General features: G+C 33.9%; 1 protein-coding gene across 4 annotated transcripts in view; it reads right to left on the bottom strand.

The window, feature by feature from the left end:
- Positions 1-27,167, bottom strand: part of CCSER1 (coiled-coil serine rich protein 1) — a 1,308,992-nt gene that overhangs the window by 1,007,761 nt on the left and 274,064 nt on the right. For all 4 annotated transcript variants that reach the window (XM_068542049.1, XM_068542050.1, XM_068542051.1 and 1 more), the window contains exon 4: positions 20,850-20,943. In XM_068542049.1, the coding sequence (XP_068398150.1) occupies positions 20,850-20,943 (94 nt within the window). The remainder of the gene's footprint in view (positions 1-20,849; positions 20,944-27,167) is intronic.

Genomic DNA, 27,167 nt, shown 5'->3' with positions numbered 1-27,167 from the left:
CTGAAACACTAACCAGTGTGGCTGCTAAAATATTTAAACATTCAAATCCCTGTGAGGCAGTAAGAACTGTCAATAAAATTGGAATTGGCTATGTGATATATTTTAATTTACACATGCTTTTAGGAGTACTAAGATAATGTGGATTGATTTCATTTTTGATGAATTTCACTCAGAGTTTGTACTGGAGATTTAAATGCATACAGACTCTGAACTCACAAAGGCAGAAATCTCCTTGAAAATAAATTTTGACATTTTGTTGCAAGTGATTTTTACCTCCTTTTTACATTTTTCATCTTTTTGTATGGTTGGGATCATGTTTTTCCCTAGTGAGAACACATCTGAAATAGAAATTCAAATGTTAGATGTAACTTGATATGTAAATATTCATTTTCACAATTTATCAGAAATTCAATTAATATATAAAGTGACTCCAAATCGTTAACTGCAATCCCATTAATTTACACAAAGAAGAAAATGCCAACTGAAACCCTCTTTGAAAGTGTACCAGATAAAAAGTATAATTAAATGACAACTACTACCAGCATTTAAGAGAGCTTCCAGGTTGGGAAACCAGAACACTTCTATGTGCCACCATGCTGGGCCCCAACACTCCACGAGGACAGAAGATCCTTTGTTTGGAACTTCACCCTATGAATCTCTACGTCTGGCTGGTGATTCATATCCTTCAGTATCCTTTGTAGCATATTGGTAATCTAAGGAGTAAATGGGTTTCTATGTGCTGTTCTAGCAAATTAATCCAACCCAAGCAGGGGATCATGGGAACCTGTGATTTACAGTCAGTTTGTCAGAAGTACAGACAACAACCTGTACTTGCAATTGGCATCCTGAGTTGAGAGAGTCCTTGGAACCTCCACTTGTAGCCTTTTGGTCAGAAGTACAGGTGACCTGGGTTTGTGATTGGCTTCTAAAATGTAAGGTGGACTTATGGGACTGAGCCATTTACCTGTGGAATCTGATCCTATCTCTGGCTAGACAGTGTCAGAGTTGAGTTGAATTTTCAGACACCTTGCTGGTATTTGAGAATTGCTTGTCGGTGTGGGAAAGCCTACACACACACACACACACACACACACACACTGAAATTGGGTCCACAAATATAATTTATCTCCTTAGGCTTCTCTTGGCTGTGACAGTTTCTCAGACTTTCCTTGTTTCTCATGACCTTACCAATATTGAGAAATACTGGTCAGGTATATATATATTATAGAATCCTCCTCCATTAAAATTTTTCTGATTATTTTCCTCATGATTAAACTGAGGTTATGGGTTTTAGATGGAAGATTATGGAGGTAAAGCTATTTTTATGACATCATACACATCATATCAACAGTACAGATTTCTCCACTGTAACGGTATTATTATTTTTTTCACCCCTACCACACTACACTCCTTGGAAAGAAGTCATTATGTGCAGCCCATACTTCAGGCGTGGGGGGTCACGCTCCCCTCCTTTAAGGTAAAGTATCTATATAACTTATTTGCAGCAAATGACAATTTCTAATGAACAAAGATATTTACTTCCTATAAAAGAAAATAAGAATTTGCTATCAACTTAATCCTGTGGGTTGATTTATTTTATTCTACTTACTATATTTTCAAGGTGACTTTTATTTCTCTAAAGCAACTGAGAAAATAAAAATGGGTACATTATATTTCTTCATCCAAAAGCACTTTGACAAAATAGTTAATACTCCAGCAAATCTCTGTATAAATGAAATTTGCTTGGTAACAAATACGGTATGGTTAAAGAGAAGCATACATAGTTATAGATGATTTATTTCTTCATATAATATACTTGAAATGCCTCATGATCTATAATTACTCTCAGGAATTTTCAATCAAACATTATTATGGGGCTTCCCTGGTGGCGCAGTGGTTGAGAATCTGCCTGCCAATGCAGGGGACACGGGTTCGAGCCCTGGTCTGGGAAGATCCCACATGCCGCGGAGCAACTAGGCCCGTGCGCCACAACTACTGAGCCTGTGCGTCTGGAGCCTGTGCTCTGCAACAAGAGAGGTCGCGATAATGAGAGGCCCGTGCACCGCAATGAAGAGTGGCCCCCGCTTGCCGCAACTAGAGAAAACCCTTGCACAGAAACAAAGACCCAACACAGCCAAAAATAAATAAATAAATTAAAAAAAAAAAACCACTTTATTATGGATCATTGAATTGTATCTTAATCTTTTTATAAGGATAATATTCTTATGAGATAAACCTTTTTTGCCATATTTTTATAATGAATTCACGTATTCGTTTATTCATTGCTTAATTCTCTCTGATATCTCTCTCCTCCCTCTCCTGCCATCCCTTCCCTTCTCTCTCTCCCCTCTCTCCCAAGATTTACATGACATGTGCACACACACACACACACACACACACACACACACACACTCACTCAACTATTTCTGTTCTAAACAAAACCACAGAGCATGTCTAGGGGAACAGGGTATATGCCTTTCTTTACTACAGTCTATGAGCATGTTTCAAAAAGCTATTCATTGAACTCTACTTATTTATAATGCACAAAACACTGACAACAAAAACAAAAGAGTTCAATTTGATTTGTTTTAGTCACACACAGATTCACTTCTATGTAAATGTCCCTAAAAGATATTTACAACAGTTTTATTTTTTATTCTTCCATAACCACAGAAATTTAAATGTATACGTTTTGTTATTAATTCTCGAATTTTCATGACATAGGCGGTTTCCTGACAGCTTTGGTATTAAGAGAAAGATTTAAATCATATTTAGCATCTGTCTAATTTTGCAAATTCTAAGCTAAACAGTATCTATCATAGGATGAGTGGCATCCCTATGCAGGCATCAGAGGCTATACTCATTACTAATAAATGACCAAATGTGTGAGAATAAATTCAGAGACGTAAGGTAAAGCCATCTATGTATTTATAGACAGACAAGCTAAACGAGAAGCACCTCCTAAAGTAAATACACATGAGACACGTGTCATAAAGTATTTCGCCTAGGAGAACACATTCTTCGGCTGCAAACTTGTCTCACCTTCATCAATGAGTTTCATTTAAGACATCACTTTGACATTCTGATTTTCATATTATTTACTTAATATTTTACTATATAAAAATAAATATATATTTTTCTATATAATTCTGTTACCCAATAAACGTATGGAAGCATTTCCTTTTTTGTTGTTGGAGAAAGAAAGATACAGTCAGAGAAAGATGGTAATGCATCAACAGGAGGAGAAAAATAAAAAGGACAGATTCAACTGTGAAATTCTGCTTAATAAAATAACACTGCATTTTGCATAACAGGATAAAGCTTTTGTATTCTTAGCAAATATATTCATCTCCTGAGGAGTACTGAAAATATAAAGATAGCACGGAAAAATTAAAGTGAGATTAGCATAACACTTGTTTGATTTAGAACCTATGTGCATCATATCTGCAAACTGGACCAGGGAGGACCTGTCAGTGCTAAAAATCTGGCTATATAACAAAACCACAGGTATGCCTCTTAGAAAAATGACTTTCTGCTCCTGGTGACTATAATACAAGCTAGATTGCAAAATGGGGCTGATTAACACTATATTCTAATCATTAAGAGTATAGTTTGCTTTATTCTAGAATAACAAAAATCTCATCATGCCTCTAAGCTCAAAATTAACACATACAAATGTATATTACTGAATATAGTTAAAGTCAAATTTAAAATACCCTTGGAATTTCAGATCTACATTTTATCATGTGTATATACACTCAAGATCACAGAGTTGATAAAAAAAAATACCCCTGCTTAAATTTTTGTTTAAAGTGTCGTCTCCTTTCCACCAGGTGTTCAGTCATGTTTCATGAAAATAATCACTATAGCTTTGGACTATAGCTATTGGATAAAGTCAATCACAAATTTTTAAAAGATGCCATAAAAGGGTCTTATAGTACATTATCTACACTCATAGTTGCTTAACAAAGATTTAGCATATTGTAATTTATAATATTCATTGTTATTAGAATATATATCCAAAAGGTTAATTCAAAGCCTTCCATTCTATATTCCATATTTTTGCAAGTTAGATGATGCTGAGTAAGTCACTTTACACATGGATTTAAATTTCCTCGTATACAAAGATGGCTGGATTAGAACATACCTAAGTTCCCATCTTTTTCTAAAATGATATGATAGAGAAATGCTTTTCTCTATGTTAGAGCAAAAATCCTCAAAGAAATAAGCAACTGAACTAGGAAAAGTATCTGTATTAGTTACCACTACAGTAAAAAATATGAATACAGCTTTGGCTACTAGACACACAAAAATGACCCTTAACATTTACAAACTGTCTACTATCTGGTTAGAAAGAACGCTGCCTTTGATAATTATTGACTTATAAAGATTTGCCCTTGAAGTATATTTTTGCTTTCTGTAGATATATTACTTCCTTATCCCACAGAAACACATTTAAAAATATTCTTAAAAAGAATAATCTAGAATTCTTTTAGACATTTGCATTGAGAAGATTGTTCAGAACAACTTAAAAGCAATTCTGCTAGTCAGAGAAGCACAGAGTTATTCAGAAAAGCATATTGCCAAGTACCAATTCGTAGAACTATAACTCCTGGTTAATATATATATTTTTAAAACTTTTTGGCCACGCCGCACGGCATGTGGGGAGCTTAGTTCCCTGACCAGGGATCGAACCTACGCCCCCTACATTGAAAGCAGAGTCATAACCACTGGACCACCAGGGAAGTCCCTCTGGTTAACATTTTATAACGATTTGTATTGATATATATCATCAGACTCATATATTTGAAATTAACAAGTCATCCTTTTGTTCCAATACTTAACACATTTAGTATTTTATTTTATAGCAAAAGTAAAAAACAAAGACCTATTTTGTTTTCAACTACTTAAAAACACATGAGAAAAAAGAAAAATAGTAATAGGATTAAAAATTGCATAAATAATTCCTAATCTTTGCTTTTGAAGTTCAGATAAATTAAATATTTACTTCTTTAATCTTTTCTTTATTATTAATTCCTGCTCATAGAATTCTTTCCCACCTGAGCCTTTACTGCACTTTAAATAAGTGTAAGTACAACCTCTCCTGTAGCCTATGCTTCCTAATGCAGCCCACAGAAATATCTCTTTCCCCTGAACATATCAGTAATATATTTATTTAGCCCTTAACATCATTGCCTAGTATCACATTTATTTTCTCCTGTGCACATAATGACTTTTTTTTTAAATATCTTTATTGGAGTATAATTGCTTTACAATGTTGTGTTAGTTTCTGCTGTACAACAAAGTGAATCAGTTATATGTATACATATATCCCCATATCCCCTCCCTCTTGAGCCTCCCTCCCACCCACCCCCATCCTACCCCTCTAGGTCGTCACAAAGCATCAAGCTGATTTCCTTGTGCTATGCAGCGGCTTTCCACTAGCCATCCATTTTACGTTTGGTAGTGTATATATGTCAATGCCACTCTCTCACTTTGTCCCAGCTTCCCCTTCCCCGACTGTGTCCTCAAGTCCGTTCTCTACGTCTGGGTCTTTATTCCTGCCCTGCCACTAGGTTCATCAGTACTGTTTTTTTAGATTCCATATATGTGCGTTAGCATACAGTATTTTTCTCTTTCTGACTTACTTCACTCTGTATGACAGACTCTAGGTCCATCCACCTCATTACAAATAACTCAGTTTTGTTCCTTTTTAGGGCTGAGTAATATTCCACTGTATGTACGTGCCACATCTTCTTTATCCATTCATCCGATGATGGACACTTAGGTTGCTTCCATGTCCTGGCTATTGTAAATAGAGCTGCAATGAACATTGTGGTACATGACTCTTTGAATTATGGTTTTCTCAGGGTATATGCCCAGTAGTGGGATTGCTGGGTCATATGGTAGTTCTATTTTTAGTTTTTTAAGGAACTTCCATACTGTTCTCCATAGTGGCTGTACCAATTTACATTCCCACCAACAGTGCAAGAGGGTTCCCTTTTCTCCACACCCTCGCCAGCATTTATTGTTTGTAGATTTTTTGATGATGGCCATTCTGACCAGTGTGAAGTGATACCTCATTGTGGTTTTGATTTGCATTTCTCTAATGATTAGTGATGTTGAGCATTTTTTCATGTGTTTGTTGGCAATCTGTGTATCTTCTTTGGAGAAATGTCTATTTAGGTCTTCTGCCCATTTTTGGATTGGGTTTTTTGTTTTTTTGATATTGAGCTGCATGAGCTGCTTGTATATTTTGGAGATTAATCCTTTGTCAGTTGCTTCACTTGCAAATATTTTCTCCCATTCCAAGGGTTCCCTTTTCGTCTTGTTTATGGTTTCCTTTGCTGTGCACAAGCTTTTACGTTTCATTTTGTCCCACTTGTTTATTTTTGTTTTTATTTCCATTACTCTAGGAAGTGGGTCAAAAAGGATCTTCCTGTGATTTATGTCATAGAGTGTTCTGCCTATGTTTTCCTCTAAGAGTTTTATAGTGTCTGGCCTTACAGTGAGGTCTTTAATCCATTTTTTAATTTTTTTGTATGGTGTTAGGAAGTGTTCTAATTTCATTCAAACAGATCAGTGGTTTCAGACTCTACTTTAGCAGTTGAACACTGATAATTAATAAGAAAGGAAAGAACATTTCAGGATCAGAAGACGGCACTTCAAACATCATATGGGTGAGAAGGAACATGGTTCATTCAAGTCACTCAGCTAGTGCCATTTACTCCCTACTCTGCCAAAGCACGTTGGGCTTCCTTGATGTTCCTCAATGTGTCACACTTTCCTCTACGAATTCCAATTTGCTAAACCGTTTCCCCCACCACCTCACTGAACACCCACTTATCCTTCATGTAAAAGCTTAAATATCACCTCCTCAGGAAGTCTTTTCTTGCCAAGATGGCTATATCCTTCCACTGCACACTGCTGTTTTCTTCCTTAACAATCATTTAAAAATAGAATTTTCCATTAGGCCATATGCTACATGGCTCGTGTCTGCTACCATAATCTTAGGGCTGATAGTACACCTTCAATAATTATTTGCTGGAAGTCAATCTTGCTATGTAGAAAAGGTGGTTGAGTATTGAAGCTTGGGAATTTTGTAAGCCACATTAATGAAACTGGAATTTATAATGAAAGCAGTGGGGAATAGTGAAAATTTTAAAGATATGTCAGTGACCAATATCAGGTTGGCATGCTAGCATACCTTGTGGGCAATACGGAGAATGGATTAGAGGAGGTCAAACTTAAAACAGGAGGCAAGCATGTAAGGAGACAGAGACAAGATGTAGCAGCAGTTACAATAATCTAGTTGGGAGAGCCCTACCTTTGATAGGAAAATGTTCTGCTAAACCATTTTAGAGGTGGAGCCTCTGCCTTTGGGCCTATGAGCCAGCTGACACCTAGCCCTGAGAGTAGCCTGTAGATCTGCTTTGCATGAATTACAGTAGGAAAAAGGACAAATGGGCCAGAATTTGGAGAAGAATGTGGCTGTAGGAAAGAAACTGAGGAAAGTCCAGAAGAGAGAGCAAAATGAAACTCCTGAATACACTGTCTACCTTCTCTCTCACTGGAACTAGATGATTACTCCACCTTGACTCCAAATTCTGAAATAAAGTCAACATTAATCATGAAAGTTTTTATTTGATAGAATTTTTTTTGTGCAGTGGGGTAAGAGATGGGAAATTGAAAGAGGACCTGAGTTCTGCATCAAGGTTGGCACTGGGAGGAAAAAGAAAAAACAAAGATGGCACTAATGGACACTTGGGCCAGAGAAAGGGCCTCAAAAACCAACTGGGTCACATAGAATTAGAGGAAAATGATCCTGGCCCAAATAAAGACTGAAACAGGAATTGTGGAGAGAAGGGTGTAGAATCAAGAATAGCTAAAAAGTAGAATCAATTAAACCTAGTGACATCTGGCTTCAATTTTTTCTCTGCATAATGTTGGTGTCATTCACCAAGAGATGAAATAAATAGAGAAGAACAAATTAAGAGGCAGGAAGAATAATGTTAATCTTGAACCTATTAAATCTAAAGCATATTACTGGGACTTCCCTGGTGGTCCAGTGGCTAAGACTCTGCACTCCCAATGCAGGGGGCCTGGGTTCGATCCCTGATTAGGGAACTAGATCCCACATGCCACAACTGAGTTCGCATGCCGCAACTAAAGATCCTGCATGCTGCAAGCGAAGATCCAGGCATGCCGCAACTGAAGATCCCGTGTGCCGTAACTAAGACCCGGCACAGCCAAATAAATGAATAAAAATAAAAATAAATACAAAGCATATTACTGACATCGAGTAAAATTGTTAGCAGACTGTTATATACATATATCTGTACATGAAAGAGGCTTAAACTGGAGGTAGAGACTCTGGAGTCAATATTTCTAAGTGGTGGTTGAAGTTGACCTCTCGCATTTTCACAGAGTGATAAAAATGTAGACTATGAGATAAAAATGTAATTCTTAGTAACAGAAATCTCTTCTCTAAAGGGTAGTGTTTTTTATATGTAAGGATAATGAAGATCATAGTAGGTAGGGCTAGGAAAAAATACGAACATATAAATGCATGGATAAGCACAAAACAATAAAATATGGTATATATCCCACATACACAAGTAGAGAATTATGAGTACTGCAGTTAGTACTATACTGAAGATGATAAGTGTTTTACTTTTCAAAACAATATAAAAGCAAATATGACTCTTTAAGGGTGTCCAATCAGAATTGGGGAGTATTCTGGATTCTTTAAATGTAGGCAATATGAAGTCAAAGATATACAGGTTAACACTTCACCCCTATGGCTCTCTCAAATTCCTATTATCTAAAGCAGGGGTGCCCAACCCCTGGGCCACGGGCTGGTACCGGTCCACGGCCTGTTAGGAACCGGGCCGCACAGCAGGAGGTGAGCGGTGGGCGAGTGAGCGAAGCTTCATCTGCGGCTCTCCGTCGCTCACATTACCGCCTGAACCATCACCCCCCCGCCATGGAAAAACTGCCTTACGTGAAACTGGTCCCTGGTGCCAAAAAGTTTGGGGACCACTAATCTAAAGATTTTTTTGTTTTTTTTGGATCTAAGACACCATTAAGTGCAAGACACATTTTATGTAACTATTTAAAAGAAAAATAAAACCGCTGTCCATCTAGGACACGATGCTAAAATATCTTCATTATACTGGGACTTCCCTGGCAGTCCAGTGGTTAAGACTCCGCACTCCCCATGCAGGGGGCACGGTTTCCATCCCTGGTCAGGGAACTAAGGTCCTACATGCCAAACGGTGTGGCCAAAACATTAATAAAATTTTTAAAAAATCTTCATTATAAATACATCAATATCAGAGATAGTAAAATGTGAAATAATGTGACTCTTCAAATCATTAAAATATGTTATTAAGAAGAACCACCTGGTAAACTTAGTGATAACCTTTATTTCCATTTTCCTCAGAATATTTTTTACCATTATTACCCCCCAATAATATGTATTTTAATAATTTTCTGATCTATGAATACTCTAATGAGGGAGCAGATCCAGATTACTATTGGTGCCAAGATAGCCAAAAAGTCTAGATCTTTCAGTGCATATGAGTCCTAATGTTCAATTAGAAGACAAAATCTCACAAGAAGACAATAAAAAAAACTTTTCAGTTCTCTTAATCATCTTCAAATGCGGACATATTTGCAATGACAAGCTGGTTTAACCCATCACTCAGATAATATTTTTATATGTCCTATCATTCTTAGGATGTTGAGAGCAGATTGCGCTTGAGACAGAATTTGAAAATATTTCAGTCCAGGAGAGATTTCTTCTATCTAAACCTTATTCAGAATATCCATTTGCAGCCTAGGCTGGAGATGCTTTTGTCCTCTTACCCAGAGTATCCTGCCTAAAAATAAAGATATCAGAAAATTAAAGTAGTTTCGTTAACAACCCCATATCTGGTTCTGTAGGCTCTCCAGAATGGGGATGGGGTCTCGTCTCCTATTTAGTCTGGGCACTCGACTGCTGGCGGAGAGTGGATGACGAATCCTGGTCAGAAACCTTATTTTACTATTTATGTTGCAGAGTTCAGATACGTCATCTTCAGAATCTAACATGATGTTACGCAGCTGCTGCTGCATCGTACGACCCAGCAAAGAAAAAGGTCATCCAGCAGGAAGAAGAGGAAAACCTGACTTTCACGGATGATGAGACAATGACTTGATATGTGATGATGGCACCTCAAACAATAGTGAAAATCTGGACGGATGATGTCTCCACCTAAAAACGGTCTGTCCCTCTGTCTCCCTCAGTGGGCAACTTGAGACCTGAAACTACCAACTCCCAAATAGGTGACTGTGTATAGGAACACCATTTTACTGTTTTACTGTCTTTATTGGAATAACTTAACTATTTCAAATAGCTTCACTGTTCATTACAGGGCTTTCCCAAAAGACCTACCAATTTTTCAGTGGGAAGCATCAACAGACAGCTTGTGCACTAAGAATCGTCCTTTCACTTTAAAATCCTCGCCTTGTAGCTTCCACAGATCTTACATTCTGAAACTATTTTATCTAATCCCAATCCCAATCAAACCTTCAAACTGAAATATCTGCCTTAAACCAAATTCAAAATCTCTATAAATCCTAACTTGTTCTTTCCCCTCCGAAAGACAACCGGAGTTCATCAGAGGTGGCGTTTCCCCCTCACTTCAGTAAGCAATAAACTGAGCAATTTCTTATCAAAAGGTTGGGGAATCAGCATTTGACACAAATATCATGGCTCATTCAAATCTACTAATTATTCAGACAAGTTGTGGTCTTTTCTAATTGTTTTCTTTACTAATTATTCAGACAAGTGTAGGTTATCCTAGCATACTGAGGTGTATGGTTAGAGAAAAAAAGTGGTCCTCATAAGAATGAGACCCCCAATTCCACTGTAAACTTTTGGAAATTTTGGTTAATAAGATGGAGAAGCAGAACATAAATAAAGATGCTAGATGCTATAGTGATACCTGATAAAATGATGCTATTAAAATTTTATAATCCAAGGAAAAGGGACTCTGTAATTGTTTTTGGTGTACATAATTACAACTTAATTTGTTGTAATATTGTGAATGTTCATTATTATTTCTCTCTTTTCTGCCTCAGGCACTGTAGAAAATTATGTTTCATGTCAGTGGTTATTTTTCTTGTTGGTGAACAATTTTAAAAACATAAATATTCTACTTCTTCAGAAGAAAGACCAGCATTAGTTTTCTTAATTACTTGTTCGTTTCGATTGTGACAGCTGATGTTGCTGGCATTATTCAAGCAATTGCGTGGAGATGTCACCACATAATTGTACAAGGCCATGAAATTCTATATTGAGACACATATTTTCTTTCTAATTGCTCCAGAAAAACTATGCTGAATGAAAGAAATCTTTTCCTTTGACTGTATCCTCTAATGAACTTAGGCCTTTGACTGCCCTTTTGCACAGGAGAAGAGAGTTTATAACAGTAGGAAATGCTACAATAGCAGGTTACAAGTAAATTCTATGACTTCATTAAAATTGTTGTCATTTAATATTAAATTAGGTCAGAATGTGTAAACATTTTTCAGCTATAGTTATTAGACCTTAAAAACGGTTTCATCTAAAAGCCTTCTTTGTAGCTGAAGCAATTCTCTTGAAGTACAGCAAAGTCTGATGGGCGAAATAGCCAGTCACTTTTAAATTCACAAATACAAATGACTTATTCTATTGGCAACGATAATAAAGAATAAAATAATTAATTTCAATTGTGCTTACTAAATGGAGCTGGTCAATTTCTTATTAACAGGCCTATTTCTACTACAAACTAATTGTGGGATATTGACCAAAGCCATTAAAACTCTGAATATTCATGCAGAGCAGAAGCAGGAGAGGCTCCACTTCAGAATATCTGAAATTCTCGTTCAGTTAGGGCCTTTCTTCTGTCATTTAAAGATGCCATTTAATATCATGAACCAAACACCGAAAACAATGCACCCAGGTGAACATCATATTGAAAACCGGTAAGTTTGAAATTTTAAAAATGGAATTGAAAGCAAAGTATCAAATTAATGAACTAATTATTGGTCAATCAATAAATTTATCAGCCAAAACCAAGAAATAAACAAAAACCATTAAAATTTTGGTCTATCCTGAAAATAGATGTTACAGCCAATTGTACAGTCTTGAGTTTAAGTAATATCATGATCCCTATACCCTACCAGTAGGCCATAAATAAATTACTGAATTTTCAAGAATGATAATTAGTAAACCTTCTCACAGCTCTCCTTTTGTTTATTCCGTCATTTGCAAGAATCTGGGGGAAGGAATATGGGGAGAAATATAAAAATTATATAAAAAGTATTTTAAAATATACTCCAATTTTGCAATCTAGAATCCTTACGAAATGATACTTTCCAGATAAAGTTTATGAAGAACTAAGAAACTGTTTCCTCTTAACATATTAAAGAGTTAAATAAAAGCAGTTCAGATAGATATATTTCCTAAGTGAATTTTATAGCTTACCATCTTATCAGAGTATGCAGACTACAATTTTTTTCTCAATGATTCAAGGCTATAATAATTTTTAAATGCAATGGAATATACTGCAATACAGTAATGCCTCATGACCTGCTGATGCAGATGGCGATGTCTGTTCTTACATTTAATGACCCCATACTATTCTGCTTTATGACTTTGTCTACTTTTCAAAGCTTTTTTGCCTTTTCCTCTTGCTTTTTTTGCTAGTGGTATTTATTTTTCACCATATTCAGCATGTCTGCTTAAAGCAACCCTTTCCCCTTTTCTAAGATGTAACTATGATTTTCAGTGGGCTTGGAAAATATATAACCAAATATATTAGATTTGTACTATGTAAAATCAGAAGCCGCAAGATCCAGAAAGGTAGTGAAAAAACCCTGTCATTTAATGTTAAGATCTGGGTTAATATTGGCTATACGAACTTCAGTAAGTTTTTAACCATAGAGTATTTGCTTCCTCTACTGTAGTTGGGATATATTAACACCTGTCTCAGAGTGTTATTGTGATAACTTGATGAGATAACATATTTGAAGTCCCTTGTAAACTGTAAAGCTGAATCCAAATGTATGACAGGGTCACTATCATTATTATCAGAACACGATCGCCATCTAATGGCTACCAAGCAGATAACAGGTACTATAAGCCTTTCAAGGCAGAAAAGAGCAACAGCCCCAAGGGATGAAACCCAGGAAATGACTTTTGTCACAATTTTGTCCTCACTATACTGTTACTCAAACACTGTATTACAAAGGAACATTTTTCACTTTTGTTATAACTGCTTTTTCTAGCAACTAAACATCATTGAGAGCTTTGTGAAAACATTAGGTAGGCATCAAGTCACCATGGTGTAATTTAAACCCTACTTCTGCCACTTATTATCTCTGCAGTCCTGGACCAATAATAACACTCTCTGGAGTGTTATTCCTTCATTATCTCCATTCCTTCATTATCTCCATTCCTTCATTCTCAAAGCAAGAAGAGTAATAATTTCTAGAGAATTGTTGTTAGGATTAAATGGGATAATCCAAAGTGCTTATAAATTATAGCTTACAAACAAAGCAAGAACAGAAACATGTAAGTGTCTACACCAGTGCCTGGGACAACACAGATGCTCTAGTAAATAAATATAAGTAAGTCTCAGCTTCTTGCATGAAGTCAAAGGCAGACATTTATAAGTGATGCTTGTAACTTAGTAAGTTAATAGAAAGAAGAAGCAATTTAAAACAAAAGCTTCAGTGTACTTGTGATCTTAAAGTTTTATATGAATTAATTTTATTAGTCAAAAAAGTCATAATGATTAAACATAGAGCATTCAGAGTTAGCAAAACTTTGTCTGGGTTCCCCTGGGATATCCACTACCTCTAATATGTTATCAAAGTTTAAATTTTCTCAAATGTGCAAGGGGTTATTTACCTCATGGATTTGGCACATAGATTCAATAAGTGCTATTTATTATTCTTCTATTATTTTATTTAATGCTATAATGTAAAAGTTTTGAAATAAATGATAGTCACAAAATTAATTGTTGTGGCATTCTATAATTAAAATTTGAGAAATACTATACTTGCAAATGTAGTTGAGAGCTTCCACTAATAGAGACTGGAAATATCACCAAAACTGGCAAAATCAGATTCCTATTAATGCTCAGGTACATCATATTTTATCATGGATATTGCAAAAAAATAGTATTTTCTATAGTTCTTAAAAAATATTATCTGCTAGACATGTGACAGAACATTCTACTCTGCTTTAAGTTATTATTCCTCACAACAAACTTACGAAGCAGATACTTTTACTGTCCCTATTTTCAGATGAGAAAGGGAAACTAGAGAGATTAAATAATTCGTTCAAGTTTACATAGCCTGACTGCAGCTGAGATTTGTCTAACTCCAGAGTCCAGATTTTTATCCACTATGTCATAATTCCAAAATTAAGTGTCATGTTCTTAGCTTTATACAATCATATTGAAAATAACTTACACACACTTTTTCTGACCGAGACATGCCAAAGCTTGTAAAAACTTACAGTTGATTTTTATAATTTTCCCTGTGTGAACGATGTTGCAATTTGTACATTACCATTCAGAGCCACTAGGGTTTCATCTCGGCTCTGCTGTGCTATTATCCATTAAAAATTAATAACAAAAATTACCTCCTTAATTAACTCACTGCAGAATTTTATATTGCTTGTTCATCAAACTCAAAATAATTTGACAACTACTTAATTAATTCCTAACTGGTATCATTGGACCATTACTTCCCTATTGGCATCTGGACATATACCAAGAGATACTGGCCCCAGGTGTTTTTAGATATACAGTCCAAAATAAATAACAAAAACAATAAAAAACTTCTTCACCCAATCATCCAAATGACCATTACATTATTTTCATCAAAGAATGATAAATAAGTAAAATATATTTCCAATTGAGTAACTCAACTGCAAATTGTAAACACCAAATTTAATACAAAAGAACAGACTGGCTTTCTCTCTGAACATAAATGATTTACATTAATAAGTTTTAAAGTATTTAACAGAAATTTATTCCTTCTCTGAGAAATTCTATTTTAAATATGTTGTGGTATATTGGACACATGACTAATATCCGAAAAAATATTTTCATGCATTTAACTATTGATTTTAACACAGAAATGTACCACCTGTGATAAGCGAAGTGACAATTTTTGAATAATCAGTACTAAGAAAACACCATTTAAAATGTTAGATAGATAATAAAAATTCAAATCAGAAAGCATATTTTTAAATATATAGACTAATGATGAAGTATTAAGAAATTAAGAACTACGAAAAATAACCAACGATGGGACAAATTTTTTGACAAGGAATTCAAGATTTCAAGAGAGTTAAGCAATTTGTACTGGGCTCTTATTTTATTCTAGGCAACTGTGAAAGGCGCTTTACATGTAAATACGTCACCCATTTGGGTAGGATGATATTTTGAGATAGACGGTTTTATTGTCAATTGACAAATGAGGGAAAAGGGCTCAGAAAGATTGGATCCCTTGCCAAGGCTACCGTGGCAAAGCTGCTTTCCTAACTTGGATGTGTCTGTCTCTAAAGTGCCTGCTCTCTTTTGATATTAATTTGTGGTTTCTTTAATTTGAATGAATCTTTAAAATGCAACTTCCTCTCAGAGAGTTACTGTGAGGATAAGCTGAGAGAGCTTAGGCAAAGAGCATGGCTCATTACAGGCGTTCAGTTTTCCTTCCTATCAACTTAGATCTCCAGCTACTAATTGCTAAAGGTTATACACAGCCCACTCCTAGTATTAACAAAAGAAAGAATTGGAGACATAGTATTTTAGTGAGTATGTTCCGAACAGGTAACATCAAAATGTGTTTTAGCCTCTTTTCCTTTCAACTTTAACTCATTTAGTTAATTATGATGCTTCACTGTCAAATTAGCCAGGTGCATGCTTCCCATCAGCTTCTACTACTATGAAGGTAATACTAGGAGCAGCCTCAATGGACATGTGACCTTGCTGTAGTTCACTGTGCTAAAGAATAGGTATAGATTAAACATTCTAAAACCAAAACTCAAATTCTTATTCTTCATCGAACAGTATGCACTGTTTGATATTTAACTGGTGTTTTGATTACTTCTATTTGTAGAAAACTTGTCTTTTTCTGTTACATAAGGCTTACATTTTGCAAACAGTTCATTTTGGAGGACTCACTGGGAAGTAACACTGCTTAATATTAGATATTCTACTAGGCTTTATGGTAATTACCTTACATCTGAGGAAAATGCTTGACATCACTTACATTAACTATTTTCAACATTAAAATTAGCTGAGGAATAGGAACTATGGACAAGGAACTAGATTTTATTTCGGATTAAGCAAGCTCCTCATAAAGCTCCTAGCTTTTGCTACACTGATGTGTCACCATTTAGAATTTCTTCTGCTGAACTGGTAACATGGTGCTACCAGCTTGCATTGAAAGGAGTTGCTGAGGAAACTATTGATATCAAATAATTTATACCTTATAAAGACATGTGAGCAAAATATCTTTCAGCTCTTAGTAACAAGAATTCCTTCATCTTAAAAAAGGCATTGACTGATTGACTGAATGACTGATGGTACATATTTTTAATCATGCAATTGGTTCTGTTCCTTTCTTCACATATGCTAGTAGTATACTCCAAGTAACATTTTTGGGTCTCTGAGGTAATACTAGTATACATTTTGTATGCCAATCTTATCTGTGGCTTCATTTTATTTTTCATATCCTTCTTTAATCATTACCCTATTTTTCTTGAATGATTATTTTGTAAGATGCTTAAATTAACAGAAAAAAATCCTAATCACAAAAATTTTAAACTACATAAAGAAAACTAGGCAAAAATATATTTCTGGTATTTTTCCTTTGACAGATTATGTAGTTCATAACATGCATTTCAGGGTAAATAAAATTTTAAGGGCACCTGTTTGAGTCTTAGAGATACTAAATGCTAGTAAATCTTGTTAGTACTTTTATTTTTCAAAAGGCTGTTGAGGTATATCTAACCAACAACACTGCTAATATCTTGCATGACTCAATCTGTGGCAAAAACACCACCATATCAACATGAATAAGACAGTAAAGAAAGATAAAAAGTGGGAAGGTCACTAATATACTTTTTAATTTATCAAAGTATAAATGATAGCATCTCATATTTTTTAATTAAAAAATAACTGGTCATATGTGCATTATAAATGATGCATTAAACAGAAAAACAGTAAATATAATAATTTACCACAGGGGAAATGGAATGTCTGGTATTAAACAAATTGATAATCCTATGTTTAAACATGATGCATATTAGTTGAACATAAAAAAATTTCCAGAAAAGTAATTTAGGCATTAATTGAAGAAAACATAATAAAAGACATCTGGAAGGCTTATCCATAGGCTTTTTAATCTAAAATCTTAGCTTTTATATTAGAATTTAAAAGATAATATTAAATGATGCCAAGATCAGAGTAAATTATTCAGAATAGTTGCTTTTATTTTTTCTCCTTAAGGCAAGTCTCCTTTCGGGAACTCATTTTGAATTCATACACCTTTTTTTCATTGAAATTGTCCTTTCTTGCTTTCATTAAAAAAAAAAAGATAATATCCACTTACTGCACTTTAAAACAGATATTTTATTTATACTACTATTTATTCATACTACCTCTTTTTTTAGGAAGGAAGTGTGTTAATTTAGGACTCCATAGATATATTTACATATTAAAAGGATTCATGAAACTTTATTCATATTGTTCACTGCACTGGTCAACTTTTGAAAACCTAACTGGAAACTTATAATTCATTTTTAGATGAAAATACAGATAGCAAGAATAAAATAAAAAGCACATTAAAAGATGTCCACAGTAACATAAGTAGTAGAATTAAATGGTATCATTATTTTAGTTTTCAGACTTTTGAAAATGACTTTAATTTAAACCAGTATTTTAGAATGTTTAGTATTAATGAGCTTTTTACCAGTATCATTTATCAATAATGAGCTTCTTATATTCTGATAAGACCTTTAATTACGTTGCTTATAAACAAAACAAACTGTATAAAACCAATTCAACCAAAAATTCTTCTTTCTGAGCTAATGTACATAAACAGATACTTGTGGCTTTTTTCAAACCCCATAATGTGGCATCCAAAGTGAAATAGGTTTTCCTTTTATTAAGTAACATTAAACAAACCCAAGTCACTTGAAGGACTATCTCACTTATTATAACTGTACTTCAGATATGCAAAGTAACATCATTTATCTTATGAACAATCTGGTTAACTCAGCTGATTCATAAGGTACCCTAGTTCTGGTTTCAACCAAGTTATCTACACCTTGAGGCAGATTCAGGAGATTCATCATATTTGTTATATCATTTTTTAAAATAAACTAACAAAGTACATTGCACTCGTTATTTTATAAAAGAGAAATTAAAGTTTACAAATGTTCATTTTTGTTCCCAAGCAAATAAATTGAGCTCTTTTACATTTTTAAGGCATTCTTTGCTCTTTATCATGGCTGCCTAACAAACACAGCTGAGATGTCTATGCTGTCTATATGTCTGCTTACTTATTACTTGGTTTTATTTTTATTGTGAAAATCTTTAAAAATACCTAAAATAGAGAAAACATTACAACTAATCAATGAAAGTTTCACCCCAAGCACCTATTTCCCAGCTTTGATAATTTTCAATAATTTACCAACATTGTTTCATCTATTCCCTCCTCCATACTGTTGGTAAAGCAAATCTCAGATACCATATTATTTCAACCACATGTGTCTCTATGAAGAGTTTTCCTCAAAGACAAAACCAAAGAAAAATATTTAGCACCCAACAAAATAAAAATAATTCTGTGATAATAATTCCATCACTACTCAAACTTCTCTGATAAACTCTGAAATATATTTGCATAGTGTTTTTATGTTTTGACACAAAGATGTCGCATGGTATTTGCTACTTTTAATCTACAATACCCCTCCCCTTTTAACATGCCATTTATTTGTTGAAGAAACCAGACCATTTACCCTGTAGAATGCCCCCTACCTATGTTTGCTTGCTGACAATCCCATCATGCCATTTAACATTCCCTCTCTCCTCATCCCAATATTTCCTGTAAAATCATTATTTAATCAAGAGACAAATAGATTTAAGTACTTGTGGGCAGGAGTGGTATTGCTGTGTACTTCTCTAGTCATTGCATTAAGAGGGACAAAATGTCTAGTTGTTAACTTGTAGTGAAGTTAGTGATCGGTGACTTTAGGTACTGCCCGTCTAATTCATCATTGCAAAGTTCTCCACTGATAGTATACCTTTACAATCATGCTATAGCACATATCGACACCATCATTATTCCTTTTAATGACTGCTTAGTGTACCACTGTATATTCAACCAATGTCCTATTGAAGGACATTTGAGGTTTTCCAATATTTTGTTTTTGCAAATATTTTGCAGTAAATAGTTGTTTGCATATATTACTTTGTATATTTCCAGTGTGTTAGGATTAAATTACTAGATGTTGGATAGCTGGATCTAAAGATAAATGTACGTATAGTTTTGCTAGATACTGACAAATTTCCCACCAAAAAAGTATACATTGTCACCATGTGTGACTCTTTCAAGATAAATACACATGAATGACGAAATTGTATAAGGTATCTGCATAAAAGTGAGAAAAATCTACATTTTTAGAAGAATATCTGTCAAATCAACTGCAGGAAGAATGTCTCAAGAAATGGTTATCCTAAATACACATTTAAGCAGACAAAAATTTTATTTAGCTTTTGATATTAGCCTAAAATAGACTGTAAAAAAAATACATAGTTATTTCCTTCTTTTGACAACTGTTACTATGACATTATTTATAATATAAAAATACTGCATGAACAAAAATTCATCATAAAATATTACAGCTGGAAGCAACCTCAGAGATTATGTCTAATTCCTAAAAGTTAAAAACATGGACAATAAATTCCAAGAGGTTGATTTTCTTAAATGTATGCAGTATGACTCAAGATTTTAAAGCTTTAATGTTACTTCTACTTTAACTTGAAAATGACTATGTTTAAGGTATTATTAGTAGTAAAAAAAAATAAAAACTTGCCATTGTAGTCAAATATCTAAATTTGAGTGCACAATTAATTCCTATATCCTACAAAAGGAATAGTTTTGGTATTTGAAGACATTACACTTTATGCCTTAATACAAATTTAAACTATTACAAATATAGTGGGCTCCCTTCTTCATTCATTCAGCAAGAATTTATTTATCTCACACTGTAACTCTGTGTGTGTGTGTGTGTGTGTGTGTGTGTGTTTACGAGTGTGTACTTGCGGTTACTATTGGTAATTACTGATTTTGAGGTCAACCTTATCACAGTAACATTAACCACCACAGTTATTACTGAGGTGGCTAAGATTTGAAACAGTAAACTTAGTCCACAAAACTTGCGTTTGGTTATATAAAATAAATGAAAAATGGGATTATAATTGTTGTCTCCTCCCCAAAAAAAGAAAATATTAACTTTTTCATTAACAGTTTCATTAGAATTTCCCTCTTTGAAAGAACTTTTGTTTTATAATTTTTTTCTTATTTAATAATTATCTTCCAACCAAATTTATATTTTCATAATAGATTATAAGATCACCAGAATAATGTGTCCAGGGTACCTAGCATGTGCCTTGCACACAGAGTACAGAAACTGGGGATTGAAAAGACTGAATGCAGCCTAAACAATATTTAGCTTATCAATGAAAGCTAAATGACTTGGACCAGAGTTGTATGATATTGTGCATTTATTCAATATTTACCTGAAGGACGAAGATTCTGTTCCTCTAAAAATTCCAAATCAAGCATTAGATCATCTTCATCCAGTTCACAAGATCCCAAATTATTCAAAACATCCTGAAGAAAAAGCAAAATCAATAGTTAGAGACCAAAACACTGAGAACCTGAGGAAATATCCACATGTAGATGCCATGAAGCGAAAAAGAACTCAAAATTACAAAGGAAATGCTGTAACTGAACCCCAGAAATTGTTTATTTTATGAGCTTTAAAATTATCAGCCCAATAAAAATTTCAATAATTATTATAAAAATTCTAACTCCCATTAAAAATGCACAAAGAGGTTTTTCAAATGTATAGAAGTCTGTGAACTAAAACTTTAGATTCTTTTTCTAATATTTATCTTTCCAATTTGTGTAACAGTCTTCTGACACATTTAATGAATTGTTTCTCAAACAATTTTTGTATACAGGGCCAACCCTGAAATATTAGTTTAAACTATGCCTGGAAGGGAGTGGGAATCCAGTTACTGTTTCCCCATCATTTGCTTTAGATTAGGAGGAATGAATGGGAGAAATAAATATCAATTAGATTAAAAATTAATTATTGATTTTCATAAAGTCATAAATATCAGAGCTAGATCATGTTACCTTTTCATTTTTTCTCAAGAGGGCAAATAGCACAGTAAACTAGAAGGGTATATTGAGAAATCTTGAGGGAAGACAGTGATGTGCAGAGGTAGAAATTCTTGAAGGAGGAATACAGTCCTGATTTGCATATCTGTATATAGATTGGTAGTGAATATGTTAAGAAAGCAAGAATTTACTCTTAGAGACTAGGATGGAAATAACAAAAGTACAAAAAATAGAACATCAGGAAAAGCAACCTAAATGTTAAATGATACCATGACATTTCAGATTACTTTGTCCACTGATTTGAATGTTACCATAATTTATATTTAAAGAAGTAAATATTCATTAGAGAAAGCCTAATGACGTTGTCAAATGGACACCTTAGTTCTTGGGATTGAAAGTAAGGATACTGCACCTTTTAAATAAACCACTCTCACTGTAAAAAATAGAATTAAACACTATTAAACTTTAGAAACACATGTTATCTGTGAATAGAGAACAGTAGTTTCAAAGGTGATAAATATTGCCAAATATAAGTGCTTCTTTCTGTAAATGAAAGTTACAGGGAACGATTACTATAAGGGGTTGCATTGTATTACGTTGTATCTGCATTAATTACAAGGGATTTAATAAATTAAACTATAAACAAAATCAACTGTTTCTTGGAAGTTCTATGATATAATGTGGCAGGGATAACCAGTGAGAATAAGTTGCTTATTTATATAGCATTAAAAAGATGTTATAAATATAGGCAACAAAAGATAGGCTGCCATTCTCAAAAATTCAAAACAGAATATTGAAACAACAAAAGAAATATAACTGAAGTTGATTGTGGAAAATTAAGAGTTTAGAAAAGGGAGACGTTATAAGGATACTAATATTATTAGGGTTTATTAAGCAGTATCCAAATAAGATAATTTTAGTCAGGTAGTCAAGAATACATTGGTTAAAAAAAAATTGTTTAATGGTGAAAGTGTAGTAATTGATACAGCTCCAAATTAGCCTAAACAATTTTATACTTGTATTTTGAATTTCATTGAGCAACATTATGGTCCTAACTGTTTTCCTCCAAAATTCATAAACTGAAGTCTTAACCCCCAGTACCTTGGAAGGTGATTATTTTTGAAGATAGTATCCTTAAAGAAGAACTTACAGTTAAATCAACTCACAAGTGTGGGCCCTAATCTAATATGACTGGTGTTCTTATAAGAAGAGGATATTAGGACAGACAACACAGACAGAGGGGCAACCGTGGGAGGACACAGGAAGAAGGCAGCCATCTGCAAGCCAAGGAAAGAGGCTTCAGGAGAAACCAAACTTGCCTACACTTTGGTCTTAGACTTCCAGCCTCTAGAACCGCAAGAAAATAAATTTTTGCTGTTTAAGCCATCCAGTTTGTGGTATTTTGTTATGGCAGCCCCAGCAAACTTACACAACCAACAACACTTAGAAAGCAATGAAGATCGGAACAAAGGAAATAAATGAGTGCCTGGCATATGTTTTTGTAATTATGCCAAGTAAGGACATCTTCTTCAATGTAAGCTTCTATGTTTGCATAGCATTTCTCCCTTTCATTTGCAATCACCCCACTCAATCCACCTAGCTATAGAAGAAGATACCAGGTTCTTACATGAGCCAGACTTCCTGTCCTTGGTGGATGGTCCAAGATGGGCATTTTAACCAAATTTGCTGATCATGGCCCTCTCAGAAAAATGAGAAAAATTTCTGTTTGGTGATAGATATTGCAAGATGGACATCACAGGGTCCTTGGATTTCATTGCATGGTTAAGACCAGACTAAGTCTACTGGAAAAATGACAAGTGAGTGTCATAGTAGTAGATCTTCTGGTTCCTGATTCCAGCAGTTCCTGAGGTCCAGCAGCATACATGATCTTTTCAAGGTTGGATTGTTCACCCCTCTTTTGAATTTTGACAGTTAATACATCCATCCTCAGTTTGAAAATAAAGTTTAAAAAGATTTTATTTTTGTAACAAGGAAATAACTCAAAAACTCTGCCACCATTATCCCAAACATTTAATGTAAGAAAATAACACCAACAAAGTGAACAAATTAAATTTGGAAAATTCACTACATTGTTTTGATTTTCTCATTTTGCAGGTGACCCTTGACATTTAGTCTAGCAGGAGCCCATCGACCACTGGTCTAGAGGAGGTGCTCTTCAATATACTTATTCGAAATTGCCTTGCTTTGATATCTTGCTTACAAAGCAACTTTCTTATTAATGGAGTGGAGTCTCTGAAGTCGGTGAAACATCATACAAAAAAGAGAGTAGATGCAGCAACGTGATGTTACAGAAGAAAAGTCAGTGTGAACTCACAGACCTAAAAGAAATATCTCTTCCAGATCTCTCCTTAAAAAAGACCAATAGCAGCAACAGTGCTTTTGCCCTCAGCCAGCACTTAGGGGAAGTCCAGATACTCATTACCCAGTATCCACCAACAAAAAAGAACCAGGGGTCCTTAATTATTAGGGAAAAAAAGAAGGAAAGAAAAAATACAGACTATTTCTGGAACATTCTTTTGTTGTCAGAAAACAAGATTTGTCTAAAAAAAAAGTTGGAGGAAGTTTTGAAAGGCTAAGAAAGCAACCTAAATGGCTTCTCCCTGGCTAATTTCTGACATTATGAGCATCAAAAAACAAACAAACAATAATCATTATGGCTAAATGAAACAATCTGAGTCTGTCAAAAACTAAGAGTTACTCAAACAGAAAAGTTAATGTGAAGGATATAAAGAGGCATTAATGATATATACACAAAAAACACAAACAGGGTAGAATACCTTCAATGTCTATTGTTTTTAATAAATAGCTAAACATACGGGTATTTTTTCTAATCTTATGTATGTTTATAATATGAAGACATGCACTTTTTTTGATCTGTGCAAGGAAAGACTTGTAAGTAAAGTAGTAGCATCAAAAGTAGTTCTGTACAAGGGATAGAAAGGACTGACCAGCACTAATGGTCACACATAACCACCAAGTGGAAAAGGAGTCCAGCATTTAATTAATACTGATAGTCAGACCCTGTATCTAAAAGGGCACGACTGTGTGCTTCAGACATTTGATAAATTAATGGAATATCTAGAAGTGATAACTAACAATAGTCTCTCATCCTCTGATAGACAAAAACCTAGGTAGCTCTGTATAATAAAGATAGAATAATGAAAGTCCATGGGTTTCTAATAACATGAATATACCAGGCATATATATCATAATAACAGGAAAACTGTTTATATAACAATTGCTGTTGAAACTTTAAAAGCAAATAATTTGGGAAGGGAGTACCAATATTGCACAAAATTAAAAGCTGGGCTTGAATTTTAAAAATAAATAAAGGCATAAAGACACAGAATGTAAAGTTTAATTGAAAAAGGAAAGTCCAACCTGATGGTCAGAATCTTGAGTTTGAATCGTCTCTGAATGTATAACAAATTCCAATGACTACACAAAAAATTATCTAGTCAACAACCCAGAAAGTGCAAATTTAAGAGAAGACTTTTTCTTTTAAGTCTAGTATAATAAGTAAGTCCTAGGGAAGTGCAAAAATAGACTCAAGTATTTGTGAAATCCCAGTGAAAGATGAAAAGTTTCACGTTAGCAAAGAGAACGAAGGCAAATGGTAAAAGGAAATGTAAATTCCTAGCATGAGCACATTTGTAACCAGTTTTAGGGTAAGCATATTGATTTGCTCTGTAATCATTGTAAAGTGCATAATTTTCTTCTTTAAAAGTGGCTAAAACATTTAAGATAAATTGATATGTTAGGCTTGGTGTTGTAATGAAACACCGAGAAGAATTTTATTATATAATATCTAAACCAATGCTTAAAGGCCATGGAAAATTTAATTTAATACATATTCTAATTTATTTTTATGCAAGATTTATGTGGGTATTATGAGAAGAGTTGATTATTTAATTGTAAGGAAATACTAATTTTTTACTAATTCATAATATTAATAAACTGGATATTAAATGAAGCACAATTATTACTAAGTATTCCCCAAGCAGACATTTAAAAATCTATCAAGAATACTAATTAGTCATGAAATCTCCCAAATGACTTTAAGCCATTAAGAGTAAACTAAGTAGTTATTAATGAATTAATCCAAAAATCAATTTTCTAAACTCTGGGGATTTAACAGTGAACCTAACAGGCATGTTTTCTTTCCTCATAGAACTTAAAGATAACTGTATTCTAGTAAAGAAATACCAATCTCTTTTATCAATAAATAAAGTAGGTACCATTATTTATAAATCAGTCTCTTGTGTTTCGTTACTCTGAATTAGTTCTCCAGAATTTGGTTGCTACTGGCTGAAAGAATAAAGTTGAACTTCTGAAGCTACAGAGTTGAAAAGACAAGCTCTGATCACTCTATTAATATGTAACTATCCCATAACCCTTTAGCCTTGTCTTTTTATTGCAATCAAGATAATAATTATGATCCTGTGAAAAATATACGAAGCTGGGACATGTTACTACATAGGAAGTGTTGCCTATAGAAGAAATAATTCCATCAAAGGAAATTATTAAATTATTAAAACATTTGCTAATTGTGGTATTATAAAGATGTTACTAATTGCATTTCTATGCTGTTATATTTTAGTCAAAGCACTTTCCAAGTAGCCTTAAAATATCTAAAAGACAAGATATGAGATGCTCTAGACTTCAATACTTGTTTATGTAATTTTTAATGACACAGTAGAACTGCTCTGATCATTATTTAGTCTAAAAGTGAAGAGAGAATTATTCAAATTATTCAAGTTAATAAGGGACAGTCAATCTAGTTTACATTCTTCTAGTCATTCTCCATTATGATCAGGTGCTGCTAGGATATGTGTTTCATTCTCTACTAATCTAATCATAGGAGTTTCCACAGACTGACTAAAAAGAAAATGTCATTTCATTATCGAAAACATATGATGTAGCTATTGTAGAAGACCCTCAGTGAAACTTTCCTGTCTAAAATACATTCTGAGACTGGCTTTACAATTAATTACATTGGCTTTTTTTAATTGGGAGAAAAAGATAAAGTCAAGTAACTTGGTATACATCTTTAAATAATTCGTATTATCCCAGAAAGATAATTACATGAATTGTAAAAAACGAGAGACACAAAGGGACAAGGTACAGAAATCATCCAAAGCAGACATCTGAATAGGCTGGGTACATATATTTTGATAAAAGTTGAGTTGTTCACACCCATAGATGCAGAGGAAAAGAGGATAATACACCAATACATGCATATAATTTTAATGATACGATTTCACTGCTATTTTTTGGAAAGAGAAATTAAAATGACAATACTTTGTAATCACTGCTCTGAGGAGTTATTTGGTTTTGATTTCCTGACTGGATAAATAAAGCATATTCAATCACTACAATACAGTTACCTTCGCCTTTCGACATGGTAGACACAAAGTATTTCCAGACACAGCTTGCTCTTTGCTAGGTACTAATTAACCTCATGGTTCTGCATACATCAAAATACATTTTTAATAAATATTTTCAAAAATTTGTCTTAATTCTTTCAGTCCTTACTCATAAGGCTTCCCATTACAAGTCCAAACACATACACAACACATATTTTGTTTTGATTACGCATATTTTTTCATATATAAATGTAAAAAAAATAGCAAAATGAGATTCCTAAAGCTATGCCCAGAGCTGCTAACTGTACTCTTTACACTAAT

The sequence above is a fragment of the Eschrichtius robustus genome, chromosome 4 (genome assembly GCF_028021215.1).
Source record: "Eschrichtius robustus isolate mEscRob2 chromosome 4, mEscRob2.pri, whole genome shotgun sequence".
Classification (NCBI taxonomy): Eukaryota; Metazoa; Chordata; class Mammalia; order Artiodactyla; family Eschrichtiidae; genus Eschrichtius; species Eschrichtius robustus.
This window is presented reverse-complemented; position numbering and strand designations above follow the sequence as displayed.